This window comes from Neurospora tetraspora (assembly GCF_033439725.1).
Source record: "Neurospora tetraspora strain CBS 560.94 chromosome Unknown B0H65scaffold_3, whole genome shotgun sequence".
NCBI classification, from domain to species: domain Eukaryota; kingdom Fungi; phylum Ascomycota; class Sordariomycetes; order Sordariales; family Sordariaceae; genus Neurospora; species Neurospora tetraspora.
The window spans coordinates 2,873,561-2,893,471 of NW_026944385.1; the positions used below are offsets into that span (position 1 = coordinate 2,873,561).

The 19,911-nt window shown below is 42.7% G+C and overlaps 4 protein-coding genes across 4 annotated transcripts; 2 read left to right on the top strand and 2 right to left on the bottom strand.

The window, feature by feature from the left end:
- Positions 1 to 257: 257 nt before the first annotated feature.
- B0H65DRAFT_462188 (oligomeric Golgi complex subunit 6) lies at positions 258 to 3,117 on the top strand. Its single transcript, XM_062826630.1, has 2 exons — positions 258 to 994; positions 1,079 to 3,117. Exons 1-2 carry the CDS (start codon positions 674 to 676, stop codon positions 2,897 to 2,899), a joined length of 2,142 nt encoding a protein of 713 aa, XP_062683132.1. The 5' UTR covers positions 258 to 673; the 3' UTR covers positions 2,900 to 3,117.
- Positions 3,118 to 12,083: 8,966 nt separating this feature from the next.
- On the top strand, positions 12,084 to 14,850 carry B0H65DRAFT_547851 (P-loop containing nucleoside triphosphate hydrolase protein; the record flags this gene model as incomplete). The annotated part of the gene is made up of 3 exons (XM_062829541.1): positions 12,084 to 12,176; positions 12,243 to 14,532; positions 14,630 to 14,850. 3 exons carry the CDS (start codon positions 12,084 to 12,086, stop codon positions 14,848 to 14,850), a joined length of 2,604 nt encoding a protein of 867 aa, XP_062683133.1.
- Positions 14,851 to 15,362: 512 nt separating this feature from the next.
- B0H65DRAFT_571512 (uncharacterized protein) lies at positions 15,363 to 16,191 on the bottom strand (the record flags this gene model as incomplete). The annotated part of the gene is made up of 2 exons (XM_062830484.1): positions 15,363 to 15,958; positions 16,048 to 16,191. The coding sequence occupies 2 exons, from the start codon at positions 16,189 to 16,191 to the stop codon at positions 15,605 to 15,607; spliced, it is 498 nt and encodes a 165-aa protein (XP_062683134.1). The 3' UTR covers positions 15,363 to 15,604.
- A 1,286-nt stretch (positions 16,192 to 17,477) lies between these two features.
- B0H65DRAFT_424490 (uncharacterized protein) lies at positions 17,478 to 19,356 on the bottom strand (the record flags this gene model as incomplete). The annotated part of the gene is made up of 3 exons (XM_062824516.1): positions 17,478 to 18,632; positions 18,694 to 19,226; positions 19,302 to 19,356. The coding sequence occupies 3 exons, from the start codon at positions 19,354 to 19,356 to the stop codon at positions 17,478 to 17,480; spliced, it is 1,743 nt and encodes a 580-aa protein (XP_062683135.1).
- Positions 19,357 to 19,911: the final 555 nt, after the last annotated feature.

Here is a 19,911-nt window from a genome sequence, read left to right on the forward strand (position 1 = left end):
AGCAGGCTGCCGCCAGGCAGTTGGGCGGTCGGGAGAGGGCTGCTGAGGGGCCAGGTGACAAGGACACGCCGGTTGCGAGGGGTGCGACGGTAGCTCGGGTAGCCATAGAATGACGACGGGACGTGGGCTTGGTGGGTCTCACATGCCACCCGACGCTAGAGCGTGTCAGGCAGGCGGTGAACGCGATAGGGCACGTGCAAATGCTTATCAGCCAGCGCATTGCCTTTACTGTGACAAGTACGTACCTCCCATGTACACTAGTATACTGGAGGCAAGTACATACATACAGAGTGCTTTTTGGACACTGTGCCTCTAACAGACGGGTAAACATTCCACTTTCCATGCTCAGGGGCTCCGAAAGGAGCATCTATCTGCGTACCTTTAACATATCTACGTTCTTTGGATTCAGAAACATAGTACCTTGCGGACGAACAACTGAGATCGCACCTCAGGTCCAGATCGACCCTGGTAAGAAGGACACAGGATTTACAAGGCTCCTAAATAAACCCATCAGACGACAGATCCGCACGGGATACACGGGCAGTACGGGGTGCCTCGAAGCCTGAGCCGACGGCACAAGCCGTTCCTACAACTACTGTCATTGTGACAGATCAGCAGATACCTACCTCCCAGGACACTGGGCAAGAATTCCAGCTGATGATAAGTCGGAATCATGCTCTCAGGCTCGACATCCGCGCCCCCGGTGCGGTCTTTGGTACTATCGCCGCGAGACAGTTCTGAGCTCTTGTCGCCAACAGGCCCCTTGACTCCAACATCGACCAAGAGTGCGGGCACGAGTGCCCTTTCCTCCAAGATCGCCAGCGTCCTGTCCACTTCGTATGCCGACACCGAGTTCCGTGAGGCCCTTCTCTTGCTAGATGAGCGAGGGCTGCAGAATGTAGCAGAGAACCGTCGCAAGCTTCGGTTGGATCTTCAGAAAGAGGTCATCGACAGCAATGGAGAGATCATTCATGAGTTCGGCAAAGTCGCCGAGGTATGTGTTCTCGTTGTTCGCAGTGACACATAACTCGTGTTCCTCAACCGCAGGCGAATGAGCCGCACACTGATGCACTTTTAGCAACTCAAACGCATCGGCTACACCATCGGCAAGCTCAACGAGAGCTACAGCGATATGAAAACCCAGATCGATGCAGCTCATGCATCCACCGCATCTGCCTTGGGCGAGGCTTCACAACTCATGACGCAGAAGCGGCAGGTCGAAAGCAAGCAAGAGTTGCTCTCGACCTTTAAAACTCACTTCATCCTCACACAGGACGAAGTTGATGCCTTGACCTTGACCTCGGAGCCTGTAGACGACCTCTTTTTCTCAGTCCTCGCCAAGGCCAAAAAGATCAGCCGGGACTGTGAGGTTCTCTTGGGCTTTGAGGATCAGACGCTAGGGCTGGGCATCATGGAGCAAGTCACACGGAACCTGAATCACGGATTCCAGAAGCTTTACCGATGGGTCCAGAGGGAGTTTAAATCGCTAAATCTTGAGAACCCCCAAATTGGCTCGGCCATCCGCCGAGCTCTCCGCGTTTTGGCTGAGAGACCTACTCTTTTCCAAAACTGTTTAGACTTCTTCGCCGAAGCCCGCGAGCACGTCCTGTCCGAGGCTTTCTACACTGCCTTGACAGGCAGTTCGGCTGCTGGACAGGGAGACCCTTCGATCAAGCCCATTGAGCTAGTAGCCCATGACCCCTTGAGATATGTGGGGGACATGCTCGCCTGGTCTCACTCGGCCGCAGTGGGCGAAAGAGAGGCGCTCGAAGTCCTGTTCATATCCGAGGGTGACGAGATCGCCAAAGGCATTCAGGTGGGCCGAGAGGCTGAAGTCTGGCGGCTCGTGGCCGAGGATGGGGAGGAAATGGCTGCCTTCGATCCTGTTACGGCCCTGAACCAACTAGTAGATAGAGACATGTCCGGTGCAGTCCGTATCCTACGACAGAGGGTCGAACAGGTCATCCAGACGAATGAGGAGACCATCCTGGCCTTCAGACTTGCGAACCTCATTAACTTTTATAAGAGCACATTCTCCAGGTTGGTGGGCCCCACGTCGGTTCTCGTTGAAGCGATGGGTACCCTCGAAACGGAAGCATTACGCCAATTTCGATCTCTGGCTCGGGACCACGTCGCCACTCTTCAAACCGAGTTCCAGCATACTCCACCAGACCTTCGGCCACCCGAGTTCCTCACGGATGCGTTGGAGCAACTATCGGCAATCATGAAAACGTACGAAACGTCACTAAGTTCATCGGGTGATGATCCGGAAGCAGAGTTTGAGTCCATCATGGCCGAGGCGTTCGACCCATTCATGGCTGGCTGCATCAACATGGCCAACAATGCCAGCCCGCCGTCCAAATCCATTTTCCTCATCAACTGCTTCTTGGCTGCACGGACAACGCTCTCCGGTTTCACCTTTGTTCGCAAGTATGCCACCGATATACAGACCAAGATTGAGGAGGAAAAGGCGCGGTTGGTCATTGCACAGTACAAGCTCTTCAAGGCCGAGTCCGGTCTGGACTCCCTCATTGAAGCGCTGACTGGGCTGGACATACAGAAGAAGGATGATGTTGGAAAGGTTGCGACACTAGAGGAGGTTCAGCCTGAAGCACTGCGACAGTCAAGTCAGAAGCTCGACGATTTCTTGCCATCGGCGTTGATTGATGCGACGGAGAAGCTCAAGAATCTTCAGGATTCAAAGCTGGCGAGCGATGTGACCGAGGAGGCAGCCGAAAGATTCTGCGTGGATTTTGAGCATGTGGAGGAGATGTTGTTGTCGGCTGACGAGCTGGCGGAGCAAAGGAGAGCCGAGGAGGACGGTGAGGAGGAACACGTCCAAAGTCTTCGGGCGCTGTTCCCAAGGACATCGAGCGAGATTCGCGTGCTATTGTCGTAGAGCGATCGAAACGGCGAAGGAAGGAAAGCCAGCTATTGCTACCACTGACGGGACCCAGGTCTGCCAGGTTCTCGTCAAAATAGTTTCAATCTCATAAAAGTCTAGACCGCTGGGTAAATCACACGTCAACAACTAGCCGGTGTCAAGAACTCAGGTCCAGTGTGTAGTAGTCGCCATATGACTGAAGAACGGCCATTGAGTAGTAATAAACATAGGTACCTCTACAAGTAAGCAATATGAGATTGACGGCCATCTCACATGGGACGAGACTGAGCTTAAATCTTGTCAGTCCTGTAAGTCGGCGCGGAGCCGCGGACGAGGAGGCCTGGAAGCTGAATGTGGGGCGGTGCGGGGCATCCCGGCCGTCCCGACTCCCGAAGCCCGTGGGAGCTTCTGGGGATATCAACGTCATTTTCGGGACGCGCTTGACGGGTGTTGACGGTCCCGATGGAAGCTCATATGAATGGGGCGCGTCGTGCGATCGACCTCTCTATTACGGGGGTAGCGACAACGTTCTAGCTGGAGTAGATGTAGGTTGCGCCTCCTACTGTCCAGAGGTCAAAAGATAGCAGGCGGGCAGGTACATACACAGAAAGGCAGACAAACAGGCGAAGCAGGTACCTGCCACTCTTTGCCAGGTCCCCACCTGCCCGCCCCAGTTCATGCCCCACTACGTCTTCAGCTAGGTCCCGTCAGGGCGGTTGCCACAATGTTATAGGTAGCCTAACTTAAAAATGCCATATACTGTGTACAAGTATTAGATCCTAGGTACCTACTGTATTGATACCTTACTAACCTCAAGGTACTTAAGGTAAGTTGGCACGTCACGGTCGCAACTCAACGACGCACATTGATTCCGTCAACCTCACGTTGCACTGCCGTACGTGGATTCCAGTGGCCTACAAGCACGCTACCTCTTACGTTTCAAGCAACGTACGTGTAGACTGGAGCCTTCCTTGGGAGACCCCGTTAGACCCGTCCTTTCCATCCGGCAACTGCCCTCTCCCTTCGCAAGGGCGATGCCGTCTTGTATCAGGGAAAAAGCTTGTATTAATTGAATTGATTGGTAGAAGAAAATAAAGATGAGGAGGAGAATTAGAACCTCTACAAATTTGGGGCGGCTAATTTTAAATATATAAGAATCCATCCCTAACTATCCTTTTTATTAGGCCTTACTAAGTACTTAATTTCCTCATATACTTAGCTACTTTCTATTCTAAATAACCTCTTCCTTCCTATCTTCGTAAGCTCCTTCTATATATATATTGATACCTTCCTTCTAGAGGGCTATATACAGGGTAAGCGTTATATAATATGGGCCCGTCGGTTAAGAGTTAGTATCGAGTCCTAATAATTACCCCTATAAGAAAAACTTGTAGCGCCCTCGTTATATATATAAAAAATTCCCAAAAAAAAAATTAATTTATAAGGTTATTAATATTCACTTTATATTTTACCCATACTTCCAATACCTTTAGACTCTTTATTACTAATTATTTCGCTATTACCTATTAATTATATATCTACAGCATATTCTTATATAATACTAAGTATCGTAAATTCTTTTCTATTAATACTTCATTAATTACTAATACTTTATCCGGTAGTACGGGAGGAATATAAAGTAAACTTCAACCAAAGGAATCTATTTACACTAGCTTAAGGTAGTTAATAGAAAGAACGGGATGGACTTTCTAATATTTAAATACGTCGATTTTATATACCGCTTTTCTAATTCGTTAAATAATAATAAAGGGCCTTACGTACTTTTATCCGAACTTAGGTCCTAGAAGCGTTATTTATAATATTATATAACCTTTATATAGACGGAAGTAGATTTTTTAGTTAATATCGAAGAATTTGGGATTATAACGCTTATTATAATAGTATTTAATAGATATAGCGGTTATAATTAGAGTATTTTAAGCGTCCAAACGAATTTAAATAAGGTCGTTAATAATAAGGATATGACTAGTAATTACGTCGGAAATATCGTTAGGTCGGAAACTTATAATAATTTTATTAGGATAAATTTAAATTATATTATTTATAGCGTTATTTTGCCTGAATTAGATCTTAAGTAAAATTATTAAAATTCTAAATTATATGGGACGTAAATATATATATATAAAATAGATTCAATAATTTATATTATACGTTCGCTTTATCCGTCGGTTTAAGGGTAATACGCTGTTAAATATAGGAATATAATTCCTAATATACGCTACGCTTCTTTCTATAGGGCGGTTATAAATTTCAGATCCTTATTATTAATAATTTTACGTATTATTTCCTAATTATAGTTTATTAGGGTATTAATTAAGAATATTACCTAATCTTTAACCGTACTCGTTAATTTCCCGGGAATTCAAATAATTTAATTAAAAAATTTATCGGTAACAACAAAATAAATATTGAATTCTTTTTCGGAATAAGGGCAATCCAAGTATAAAATCCATCATAATATCGTAGTATAGGACGGGGGGACCGAATATAGGCTACAAATTTCCGTATACTTTATAATAATTAATTTAAAATAGTTTATAGTCGGAGTATTTTTGCATGTAATCTATAAGGTTCTTATATATCCAATAAATAAAATATAATCTAGTAAACTCTCGTAATTTCGCATAATTATAATAATTTAGGCCGTAGAATTAATCGAATACGTCGACGAAATAGGGTGATAGAATATAAAAACGGGGAGCGTATTCGTTAATAATATATTAGAATAGTTTATTTTAATTTCGAATAATAATCTTACACAATTTTATAGTTGGAACGTTTTATTATATTTAATTATATTAATAATATACCTCTATATATTATTTGATTAATAGCTTCTAATAAATCGGGCCTAGAATTTAAAGTATATTTTAATAAGGGTAATTGGCTTAGGTCCTTAATTTAATATATTGGATAGGGGGGTAGGGTTAACGACGGTAGCGGGGACGAATAATTCAATATAGGGTAGAATTAGTAATTCGTTTTCTCCTATTAAAGCTTATATTTTAAAAATATTACCGGGTAATTCATTAAATCTACCGGGGGCGCTTAAGTCAGTCTAATTATTCGTTAATGGTAATTGTAATAGCGTATCGGGGACAATATAATCTTTACTAAACTTATAAACGATTTTAAAATTATATATACTAATAATTTCTAATACTTTAATTAATCGTTTATTTAATACGTTAGTAACTATAGAATTTATAATATCAATTTATGTTTGTAAGCTAATAATAGCGTTATAATTTATAATGATATATATAGGTGGAGATTTGTATACGTTAATTTAATATTTACATTTGTTTAATATTTAAATAAATCTTAGAATTTCTATTTTTATCGATTAATATTTCTTCTCGGTATTAGATAGTATACGAAATAAGTAAACAATAAGTTTGATAATTATACGAAGTAAAGGCTAAATTGGGTTTAATGCAAATATAGATTTTAATACTATATTTTTGATGTAATACATTTGATTACTAATCCCTTCCGTAGAAACGTCGACTTTAATAAATAGAAGTTTATTATTAACGAAGAAGTATAATATAATATATTTTAATAGGACGCTTTTGATTTCATTAAATATATTAATGTCTACTTAAGTAGGTTCAGTTAAAGCGATACCGGTAGACTATCGTTTTATACGTTTAAAATTTAATCGTTTATTATCTCGTAGTAATATAATTTTACAATCCTCTAATAGTTATATAATAACAGAATATTGCGGTATAAATTATTTATTATAATTATATATACCAATAAATCGCTTAAGATCGTTCAGGGTTTTAGGAAATTCGATTTTAGTAATAGTGGTTATACGCTCTTTTATATTATTTATATTAAAAATATACACTATTCGACCTAATATTAGTACGTTGGGGAAACTGATAAATGATTTAGATAGGCCAATGGAAATATTATACTAACGTAGTTTAGATAGAACCTATTCGAAATAAGAGAAATTGTCGTCTAATATTTTAAAGGTAATAATTATATTATTATAATAGTAATTAATTACGTTAATATTATCTATTAAAAATTTATTTAATATTAGACGTAGCCGTTAGATTTTTTATATTTTATAATAGCGTAATTAAAAGTATATTAACTTTTATAAGTTGTTATAGTAAAAACCTATCAATTCTAAAGATAAACGCGCTATTAATAATAGAATAAAATAGCATTAAAGACGGTACTGAATTTTGTAGAATATATTTTATTTAAAATTCCGTCTTATATTTTTATTAAATATACGTTAAGTAGGATTATACGATTTAAATTACGAATATTGATTATTATACGGCCCTTTTTAGTACCGTCGGATATATTTTTCTAAATAATAAAGACGGGAAAGTTGAAAGGTGTCTAAAACGTTATTCTAATAATTTTATTATTATATTCCAAGTATTTAATTATATTCGTAATAATTTTTAAATTTACGGCCTTAAGTAAATATATTTTATATTTCTTAAGGATATTGTTTTCCTATCTAGGCTTTATCGTAGCTTTTATTTATTAATCGTCTTTAATCGTTACGAACCCTTTATTTTTAAAAACGTTTTAGTAGTAATATAGGAATACTTCAATACGTTAATCCTTATTAATTTAGAGTAAAATCGTTACGCTATTATCTAATATACGGTTATTAAATTTATTTATTATAATTAATAGAGGCGGTATATTATCTTTATTTAATTAATAAGTTACGAAAGTTATTATATCTATATAGAATATTTTATCAACCTTACTAATATAAGTAATAGGATTGAAAGTACTAATATAGCCGACGGTTATATTTTTTATAATAGTAAGTAAGCGATTTCCTAGGTTAGATAGGAAAATATAATATAAATAATAATTCATTTGTTAAACCTAAAATATATATTATATAATAGGTTAGAATAGAAAGTCTTATCCGTTATTATAATAAATATAATAATCTACCGGGAAGAATATAATCGTCCTTAATAGAATAACGACGTATTAAATATATTTAATTACAGCGTTAATAGAATTTATATAACGTTGGAGAGAATACAATATATAAATACCGTATAATAATATAATAATAAAATCTTTACATAAATTAATATTAAAGCCTTCAGGTATTAAGTAATTAGTACTTAGTAGTATATTAGCCGTTAGTTTATTAACGATAGTAACTTCGTATTAAAAATATATAAAGGTTGATTTTAATTTAGTAAGGTTTGGATTAACGGAATTTAGTTTACTTAAACCCGGTTTAATAGAATCTAATTTAATCGGTTTTCGAATACCTTTAAAATATATATTTATAATAAAAAAGTTTAAAGAAGAATATATAATAGCGCCGATACCGCGTACGATTATAAGGGTAGGGCGGTGTTGAATTTAAAAATAAGGGTAATATTTTTATAGCTATAATCGATTTACTAATATAATATTTATACTTATATTATTATATATTATTTATTCGTTATTAATATTTTGATTTACAATGATAACGAAACGTAAATAAATATATAATTTAAAATTAAATCCGTCGTTATATCACGGTCGTAAAGTTAAAGAATTTACAACCGTTAATCGGTTTTTACTATCGATTTTATAATTAATTTAAATCGGAGCGGACTAATAGGTTAAGTGTTAGTTTTTATAATAGCGACGTTAGCGAAGCGAATACTTTTACGTTTTTTAATATTAGAATATAATCGATATATATAGAAATATTCAGTATAAATATACTTTATAAATTAGTTTTTACTTGGAAATTTATAGTAGTAAAAGCGATATTTAAAATCTATTACTTATATTGTAATAAAATTCGTAACGGTACCTTAGTCGTTTATATTAGGTTAATTATTATTAACTTATTTTGCATTAAGGGTAATTCTTAAATTATCTATAGGACTGTCTTCCTTATTATTATTATTATTATTATTATTATTATTATTATTATTATTATTATTATTATTATTATTATTATTATTATTATTATTATTATTATTATTATTATTATTATTATTAGAATACGCGTTTTACTTTACGTTATTATCTTCGATTATAGGGGTATAGTATACATTTTTAAAAGGAGCGGAGGAACGTTTAGTATTAGAATTTTAACGACCTCTATTATTATTATTATATATCAACTTATTGTAATATTATTATTATTGAATTTATTATAGTAGCTAACTATATAGCAGCGTATTTAGGTTAAAGGGTTTATTCGACGCTAGCTTATTATTCTATTATTTTGGAGTAGAAGATTTACTATTACGATTATTACGAAATTCTTACGCTTAAACCCGGTTATTAAATATAATCTTTTTTTAAAATGCTCTCTTTTTCGCGTAAGTCAGCTATAAATACTTCTATTATAATCAATATATTAGGTTTGGATAAGATACTTTGTATATTGCCCTTTATTATTTCAAAGGCGGAGAAAATTTAACTGAAAATATTTTTACTAATTATTTTAATATTACCAATAATTATTTAGGTAAAAGTTTAAATATCTTTCCTATTGGCAATATCTTTTAAAATAAACTTAATTACTTAGAAATATTAATTTATAATAAAATAGTCGATTTTAAACTTTTTAATAAATTTTACGTATATAGTATTAACGGAAGTAATTTCGAATAATTACCGATTAGCATTAAATAGAATATAATTATACTATAAAAGGGTATTACTTTAGAAATATTATATTTAAATTTCGCCGACCTAGGCGTTAGAATAAGTACGGGCTAAATGCTTAAAATGGTCCGTAAAAGCTTAAATATAAGAGTATTTATTAATACGTTTATTAAAGAAAATGCCGGTACCTAATTTATTACTGAATTCTAAATTAAAGAATCTAATATATTTTACTTTAAATAGTCCGCCGTTACTATTATATCCAACGTCCCGCAATACTAATATAATAGCGTTTATAGTATTAATTTAAATATTATTAATAGTAGTGACCTATATTTTACTTAGTATTTCGGTAGTAATAATTGCTAAAGTAGTTAGAATATCGCCCTCCGGTATTTTATCCTTCCCCTTCTTATCTACTATATTACTTAAATCGCCGATTTCGTTAATAAGGCTTTCGAAGTCTCTAAACCCAGGGAACTAACGCCGTAGTAAGATAGGGGGAACGAAATTAAATAGTAACAGGGGGGCAATAAATTTAAATAAGGGTAAGAAGCCGTTGTTAAATTAAAGGAATTTAAATTGGGGAATATTAAGGAGCTTAACGTTAAGGCGATTAAAATTAAAGAATTCGATATATAAATTTATATTAGGGATTTCGATATTAAAATCCTTCTTATAATTTAGGAATTCGATATTAGAATTGCCGGCGGTATTAATAATAAAAGCGCCAGGAATTTATAAATTACTATTACGTTTACTACGGGGTTTAAATAAATTGTAATAAAATTAGCAGAAAGTATTTCTAACGGAAATAAATAGGATTTATTATAAAATTAAATCCAGTTAAAAGTAATTAGGATTAAGACTTACTATTTCTCTATAGCGTAAACAATATACTAATATACGAAAATAATAAATACTTTAAAAGTCTCAAAATATTAAATTTACATTAAAAATATGGAATAATTTTTAACGAAGTATTAAAATTGTACTAAAGAGTTACGGAAATTTCTACTTAGCCCAGTTATAAATATAGATTTAATATATTTATTTTGTAGGGGATATTAGATTATTAGTAAATAATGAAATCAATTTTAATTAACGCGTGAATAATAAAATTTGATACGATACTACAGTAGAAATTTAATATAATTATAAAGCTAACGCGTATTAGGAGTAGCCAATATAATTTTTTTTGGAATTTATTAAGAAAAGTTTAAAATGATCTTTTACGTTTATATTAGTCTAAGGGGTATAGGGATTTATAGATTAGTAGAATTATATAATTGCGACCGTATTCGTTTCTTATGATTTTTTTTAACTATATCAATATCCTTACCAGAATAAAATTTTACGGCGTAACAATATTAAATATCATAAAATCGAAAGAATTAACGTACTTATTTTTCGATCGGTATATGGGAAAATTAATAATATTAATTTTTAATAGTAGTAGAGGGGATATATATAGCCGGCTAAGGGAATCGAGCAACGGAATTGAAATAGAAAGTCGAGCGGTAGCGTTAAAGTAGAAAATCGAACAATAGGGTCGAAAGAAGAGGAGAAGAGAGGGGGAGAGGTAAGCCGGCCGAGGACCTTAGTCGGCGGCGGCGGCGGAATTAGTAATTTAGTATCAATAGAGGTTTTAATTAGGGAAGATTAGTAATTATTAACCGTTAAATATATGTAAGGGGCCTAAGACGCGGGGACGCAACGTATAGTAGTATTAACGATAGGAGAAACTAAGCTGGTAGCTAGAGAAATTATTAATTTGTAGCTTTAACTATAGTAGTAATATTATAATTAAGAACGGTTAAATTAATAATATTAATAGTATAATTAATCCTTTATCTATAATAATTAATATTGAATTATATAGTAAGGTAATTAATATAATTAAAATAGTAATCGCTTCGAGGAGAAGACGACCGCGGAGCGAGGGAGAAATAATCGATATTTAAGGGGAAATTAAGAGAACGATTAAATTTAGAGGGAGGAGGAGTAAGAATTAGTAGGAGAAGAAAAGAAGACCCGCGTCCTTATATTTTTGGTGGCGTATTAGATTATTAGAGAAAAGGTTTATGTTAATTGAATTGATTAGTAGAAGGAGATGAAGATAAGGAGGAAAATTAGAACTTCTAGAAGCTTAGGGCGGCTAGTCTTAAATATATAGGAATCCGTCCCCAACTATCCTTCTTATTAGGCCTTACTAAGTACCTAATTTCCTCGTATGCTTGGCTGCCTTCTATTCTAAATAACCTCTTCCTTCCTATCTTCGTAGGCTCCTTCTATATATATACTAATACCTTCCTTCTAAAGGGCTATATGCGGGGTAAGCGCTATGTGGCACGGGCCCGTTGGTTAGGGGTCGGTGCCGAGTCCTAACAGTCTATGCGCGTAGATCTATACAGCCCGATCCACAGCACCTGCTGAGATCTTGTTCTTGACCAGACACTCACGTCTAGGCCCGCCCTTGGAGAGTGGGAGCCCGCTACGCCCATCTTAAAGTACAGACATACCGTGATGTGTATACGTCTTACTTCTTACGATGCTGCGCAACAGATCCGCCGCTTCAGTTTTGCAAAAGACATATGATGAGAGCTACCTGACATGCTCCACTGCTGTCTATTACGAGGGCCAGGTCAGTATGACGTTTTCATGATCGTTGCCCTTTTCTCCCATCTGCTAACCTGGCGCGGTCATCTAGGGCAATGAGGATGAGGCTATGCGATGCTGGAAACAGGCCCTCGAGCAAATCTATGACCAGCAAACAAACAAAATTTTGCCAACCTTTACCCCACGTTCCGAGACGGAGAAGGCGCTGGTTGACAGTCTTCGGCAACTCGAGGTACAGTGCAAGGAACGAATTGATCTCCTAGAGGCCCTCCGTCTTTCGCGCCTCGAGTCTCTCAAGCATGAAGCTACACCATCCGCGTCACGTTTGTCACCCTTGCCGAACCCCTCAGACCCCCCCAAGGGCTGGATAGGTGACGGAACAATCCCAGCCGTAACCTATACAGACCTTTCCCGACCAACTCCCACCAAGCGACCCTTTGTAGGGACCAGGTCTATCTCGGAACAAACCATGCCTACACCTGGGCCTTCTTCCGAGGCACGTACGCCAGGCGGGGAGTTTCCCTTTACATCCACGCGACCAGTGTTAACGTCGCCACCGTCGGCGTCAAGGCCTTCGCTCGAGGAGCGAACATCGTCAAGGACACGCAGCCCCGAGAAGCATACCATGCGCACAACCTTGCGGACCGGACGTTTGGGAGACAAAAAAACTAGCCATCGCCAGACGCCTCCAACCTCGGTTTCAGAACGCCCCGGTGCCAATAAGGCGGCCTCGCTTGCCTGGAGCTATCTTGGGAAAAGAGAAAGATCGAGTCCATCAGGGAGTGCAAGCGGTAATAGTGGTGGAACCGGCACCACTGATCAGACAAGTTCGGTACCGCCCGCAAGCTCTCCCTACTCAGTGGAAAGGCTACGTCAAAGTCCAGCGTTGGCAGGCCGCCAGCAGCAATGGGACACACATACTAGGCGATTGGTCACGGGTCGTCCTCGGAGCCAATCCAAACCGCCTGATGGACGACCTACTCCTGAATCATCAACACCCCGCCGTTCTGATGAGCATACCCACAGTCGCCAATCCTCCTTCACCATCAGCGCTGCTGCCGCATCAAGTGCACTCAATTCATTGACTTTGAGGGATAACAACGAGCGCTCGCCGTTGGAAGGGGAGGAAGGACTCCGGCTAAGAACCGCTCCGTTACCGACACCAAGGAGGAGGCCTCTGCCTGCGACGGGGAACACGGATGACGAAGACACCTCATACTCAGCGAGAGGAAGCGCAACAGCGACCAGAAAATCGAACAGAAAGATGTCCGATCCAACGCTGGCTCAACGGAAGCCCATCAGCCGGACTTCTTATTTAACAAGCACGGCAAGGCCCGCGTCTGGCAGATCGGCGACGACACAGGATGTTGATACACCTCGGACGAGCGCTCGGGCGAGGGGGAAAAGGCTCGAACAACCCCCAGCTTCGTCAAGTTCTGAGGATTCCGAATATGAAACTCCCCGGCGGCCGACAGCAAGACAGCAACTAAGACAAAGACTGAAGCAGAGTGAGGTTTCCCTAGTTGTCGATACACCAACCCACAACTCCGAAAGCCCAGAATCTGAAGGCGAAGATGGGGCGGCTCAACAAAGGTCAGAAGCTGCCAAGTGGAACAAGCAAAAGGCAAAGATATTGCGCCGTCTTCCTCCAGGGGTTGATGAACATGCTGCGAAACAGATCTTGAACGAGATCGTCGTTCAGGGTGATGAAGTTCACTGGAGTGACATAGCCGGCCTCGAGGTAGCCAAAAATGCACTTCGAGAGACCGTAGTTTATCCTTTTCTCCGGCCGGATCTCTTCAAGGGTCTTCGCGAGCCGGCCAGAGGCATGCTGCTTTTTGGGCCACCAGGAACAGGAAAGACTATGTTGGCCCGCGCAGTTGCCACGGAGTCCAAATCTACCTTCTTCTCCATCTCTGCTAGTAGTCTGACAAGTAAGTACCTCGGCGAATCAGAGAAACTTGTTAGGGCACTGTTTGCGCTGGCAAAGGTGTTGTCGCCGAGCATCATTTTTGTTGATGAGATTGACTCGCTGCTGTCGCAGAGATCTGGCTCTGGGGAACACGAGGCCACGATGAGGATTAAGACGGAGTTCCTCATCCAATGGAGTGATCTTCAGAGAGCTGCTGCCGGCAGAGAGACTGCAGCGAAAGGAACAAAGGAAAACGGCACCGATGGTGATGTGAACAGAGTCTTGGTGCTTGCCGCCACGAACCTTCCGTGGGCTATCGACGAGGCTGCAAGGAGACGATTTGTGAGGAGACAGTATATCCCACTCCCCGAAGCTGATACAAGAGCAATCCAGTTCAAAACGCTCCTCAGTCAGCAAAAACATACACTGACCAACGAGGACATCAATGAGCTTGTGAATATGACCGATGGTAAGTCGCCCTACCCGTTCGTGATCTTTGCCAACCCGTTCACTCCCTGGCCAGGTTGCCCGCCAAATACCTTTTGCTAAGCACGTGCACCTCGCAGGATTTTCCGGATCCGATATCACAGCGTTAGCTAAAGATGCGGCCATGGGTCCTTTGCGGTCTTTAGGTGAGGCGTTACTACAAACAACCATGGACCAGATACGCCCGATAGAGTTAAAGGATTTTGTCACCAGTCTCGCTACCATTCGGCCTAGCGTTAGCAAGGCAAACCTCAAGTTCTATGAGGATTGGGCAAGAGATTTTGGAGAAAGAGGCGGTTAGGGAGGGAGGATGCCGCGAGGCGATGAATCGGAGCAAGGTACTCAGGGAATGGGTAATGTCTGGGTCTGGCAAGCCTGTAGCAAGCACATCGAAGAAGAGTATTGCTCGCTGGTACAAATCACAGAGTGTGACAGGCGACATTACCACACCTATAAGCTGTCAGGGCAAGGAGCAGGGTGGAAAAGTAAACGGTGCGCATTCGGAAAGCACCCATATGTAGCAGCAAATGGTGGCGGGCGTGATCGTAGTCCATCCGACAGCATCACTTGTTGAAACCCGCTTTCTGGCCAAATATATCGTTCAGATCGTGTCGAAATTGGTTGGCACTGCCGTCCATGTGTCAGTATGATATAACCACCCTTCAGTTCCATCCATTGCGCTCTTACCCGTCGGTTACCCCGGGAGGTTGACGAGAAGTATCGGACACCAAGCTTCCCATCCTTTCGTGACATCTATCGTTTTCCCCTATATCGTACAGCGTGCCTATTTCGATAATCCTACACATATCTATCAACAGCTTGTGCTCCGGGCTCTATTTATCCCTTCTCGACACAGTCCTTGACACAATCCAAGACACGCCGGACCATAATCAACCACCACTTCCCCCCCTCTCGCGGCGCGCGGCCCTTCACCACCATCCTCTAGCAAGAGGCGCGGCCAGTAAGTAAGCATTGAAACTGACGTGTGTCTGAATGGATCTCGCTCCAATCCTGCTCCCTCGTCTTCACCACTCGGCTTGTCCACACTGTGTTCCTCAATCAACCTTTTGCAAGCTGATGATCTTCTCGCGCATCGCGATCTCCCTCTCAGCGTGGCGGGCCATTCTCTCACCGAGCTCAATCGCCTCCTCGGCGGCCTGGATCTTTTCCCGCAGCACCTTGCGCTCCTTCTTGGCCTCCTTCGCTGCGTCCTTGGCGTCCCAGAGCTCATCCAGCGAAGGGATGGGCGGGCGCTCCTCGATCGGCGTGCCGGCGGGCGCAATGATGTGCTTGACCACGTGCCGCTTGGACTTGCTGGTGATGAAGCCGGGCATGATAGCGACCACGTCACCGGCACGGAGAGAGTTGTTGGGGTCGTGGACCAGGTATTGTTTTGGGTCGTCGAAGTGCTTGATGAGTGGAAAGGAATTGAAGGTTAGCGTGCTACTCTCCTGCTATGCCCGTGTCTTGAAGAATAGCCGTAGTTTCGCATACACACCTTCTGAAGGAACTTGTTGAACTTCTGCCCGCCCACCCGGACCTTGACGGTCTTATCAATCAGGCCAGAGGTCACGACGACACCGTGAAGTTCACGGAACATCGTCCGGGAGACCTTTGTGGCCGCTGCTATCGTCGAGGCCATTGTTGCCGATTTTTTCCTGCTTCCTTCTTTGTTGTTGGTGACTGTCTAGCCTCGAGGGTTGATCTCGTGTCCACGGCCTCTGACACAGTCCTTCTTGAATAAACAAGGGGACTTGCGGGGCAGGGTTCGGGTGGCCGGTCGATTTCGATGCGACGATTCGGCGATCGGTCGTTTCGGTGTTTCGGTCCCTTGACACAGTAGTCGCGTAAGGGAAGGGTTTGCCGATGTGTGCGCGCAAAGGTCGCTAGTTGCGCGCAGTTCAAAGCTTCCGGACCGGAACGGGGCAGTATCTGGGGTCGTGTGGGCGGTGGTAATGGAGGTGGTACTGCTATGGGCGGGAACACTGGAGCGAAACAATGCTCCAAGGCACGGTCGCGCCGTCGGCTGCCCGAAAAATAATTGGAGCCGGCCGAGAAAAGACCGGGGTCCGGGCTCGGGAAGTGGATCCCCGCAGCCCCGCCATCCACTGCACGGCCAAGACGGTAGTGGACGGGGAGACGGGCTCGAGACGGGCAGTTTCACCCGGTCAATTGACTGCCCCTGCATTCATCCCATGCCACTTGACCACTCTACGTACCTTTTACACTCATACCGCTGTCCTAATAGAACTCCCGTCTGTCGGCATTCTTGCAACTCTTCTTTTGTCTTCGTTTACTATTCAGTGCAAGCTGCCGTGCCCTTGTCTTCATAAATGGGAATTGCTCGTACAATGTCAACCTCACTGAGGGAAGTGCTTGTTTGTGGTTAAAACGCTACGGCATGCCATTACATTTCATTGCCTACAAAGGACCTACGGAGCCTGTGGCTGCCCGCTTTGCCTCTCCCTGATAGTGACACGCAACATTCAGACTCCAATATCCAACACCTCCTAACATAATCCTCCTCCCAAGCTCTTCATGTACAACGCCTTACCTGATATCCTTTGCCATTTTAAGGATCAGTGAGATCTCTGCCGTCTAGTAAGAGTGACAACTGGAATAGTGTCCCGCCGGCTAACCCGAGGTAAGTTTGACAAGATACCCCATTCTGTGTTCGTCGATATACCCTCGAAAGCTTGCAAGCCGATCCAAACAAGTGAATTGGGCAACCTCGTGTCCTCTCCTCTCCCCTGCCAGGGCAAGTTACGGCTTTACCGCGCCTTCCTGTGACTTTCTATCTGCAGGCTGTTATGTTCGCAAGAATCGCATTGCTGGGGCGAGCCACCTCGGTGTTTGATATGATGCTCGACATCACAGTATATCCGGGCCTCAAATAAGATCCTTGTCGATTACCGTACAAGGCGCCGACTAAGCTACCGGCGTCGACCCAGTTTGGGGTAGCGACTCGGTTACCGGATGTAATGTCGACAAACTATTGACAGCCCTGAGTTTGCCGCGCCGCGGAGGGGGGAGCTTGGGGGGCTGCTTTTTGGCCACTAGTCCACTCACCTTGCCGTCGCCAGATACGGCTTCCGCAGCCGAAGCCGCTGTCGGCGATGAGCTGCTAGCAACAGCAACCCCGTACCTGTCACCTTGGGCAAATGTGGTGCCCTCGGTCATCCTTGTTGGCGTAGGTGGTGGTTGCGGGGAGACCGGCACACCATGGCGATGCTTTGGAACAATGGGAAGCGATTTCTGGGCCCTCAGCCGTCTCGCCGGCGGTGGTGACGGTTTTCGACGGCCTGCTGCTTTGTGCCCTTCGGTGGTACTCGAGACCAAGAGATTCGGGGCCGTAGTTTCTGGCGTATCACTCGCGGGACTGGCGATTATTGACCCCACGGTGTCTTCCGCATCCTCCTGTTCATGCCTGAGCTCACGAGCGAGGGTTGATTTTCTGCTTGGTGTTTCTATACCTGGCTTTTCGTGGACATTTGCAATGACGCTAACGGTACTACCGCTTTGCGCCTGCGTGAGGCTCCCCATAGAGACAGGACGCAAGATGCCCTCATCGTCCACTAGCCATGGAATGTTTGCGACACGCTCAACCAAGCGGAGAGTAGTTGGCTCGGGCGGTAGAAAGTGCGCACTTCCTGAACCGCGAAGTATTTCGAGCAGGCTAAGAATTTGATCGCGCTTGTAATGTGGCGGCTGGCTGAGCTGGGTGTGCGATAACAACGGAGCGAGAACGCGCAGATATGTGTGTCTCAAGGTGTTCATTTCCACTGGCAAGTCGAGCAGATTACGAATGATGACGTCAAGAAGGACTCGCAGGTCGTTGGTGTAAAAGTATTCATATGTCGCCTTGGTGGTGAATAACAGATACAGCAGCTTCAATATTATCAGCTGGAGTGATGTTTCGGTTGCTCGATTCAGAAGCAAGATAATGTTCTCGCCAAAAGTTCGGAAAGACGGGCCATGGAGGCTGAGGACTTTGACGACTCGGTTTGTGATATGGGCAACAGGCGCAGTTGGGTCAACAGCTCCGGATGCTGATGCAACCATGTATTGCTCGTTCATGACCAGCTTACCCATGGCCAATGTTAGTGGTTATGTCGTAAAGCAGATATGGGGCACAATAACATACCAGGACACGGATTACGGCGTAATGGTACGGATCGTCCACGTCGTCGGAGAAGGCTTCGATAAGTTGAAAGAGGTAAATGACGAATTCGTCATCTACCTGAGCCAAGTCTTGATGCGGCAACTTTTCGATGCGAGACATCTCGTACATCAACTCGAGAAGTAGTCGGTGAAGACGGCCATCGTGATCGCCGCAACTCTTGATGAGCTCGAGCAGTCGCAGAAAACAGCCTTCGTTGACCATGCGCCGGAATGTCTCTTCCTCAGCACGGCCATCTAGCAGGAGGAAGTTGGAAATAATATGCAACGGCCCGTACTCGTCCTCCTGCAACAGGCTATATATGATCTGGGTGCGCACGTAGTCGGCGTTCTGGCTGAAGATGCTGCTAATTCGGAGCTGTTGGGAACAAGTCGCAATGTCGTCTTCATCGTCGAGATAGCGGTCCCGGCCGGTCGCGACCAGTTCAAGCCATGATCGCAGAACGTCGTCGAGAGATTCGGGGGTAGGGCAAGGGGTGGAAAGGATGTCGTTCAGGGCTGGGAAGGGTATTTGTTCAGCAATTGAAACAAGAGCAACACAAGAGGGGAGGGCCGTTCAGCAAGCTTGCTCACCGTGCCAAAACTGCTGCTCGTTCTCAACAGGCTCAGTGACCTCGAGGTCCGCCATGTTTTCAAGCGAGCAGCACCAATGTTGTCGTCGAGACTGATGAACTGGGCATCACGAATGGCGGCTTGCGGGTATCGCATAGGCATGTATACCTTTGCCGACCTAATCCACCGCGTTGGATCTATTAGGCTATCGAGACTGCGCGGGAGGATGTCGTCACTTGAGAAGAGAACAGTTGAATGCGGCGGATTTAGGGAGAGGTCCAGTCTATGCAAGGCTGGGGGAGTTCCGTACTTTGAGTTGTGGGTGCCCCCCAGTACACTACATCGGGATTGTGGGGGCTGCCTTACCTATGTACCTAGTACATAGGTACCACCTGCACACGTGGAGATATCTCTTTACGCCACCTTCCGTCCCAAGTACTGCACTCTTAATGTGCCTTTCCTGTCGAAGGACGTCCCTGTAAAGACTGTACCTCCAAGTACTTCATGTGATGCAGGACTATCGCTCAAAAGTTTTATGGCGGGCAATGCAGCTTATGTACCTCTACCGTACGGCACTATGTATGTATATTGCGGTCCCAGGCGGCAGCCAGAGAATTAGAACAAAGACCCC

Coding starts and splice junctions, on each gene's coding strand:
- B0H65DRAFT_462188 (XM_062826630.1), top strand. CDS start 674: ATGCTCTCAGGCTCGACATCCGCGCCCCCGGTGCGGTCTTTGGTACTA. Junction 995..1,078: donor AGTTCGGCAAAGTCGCCGAG/GTATGTGTTCTC, acceptor ATGCACTTTTAG/CAACTCAAACGCATCGGCTA.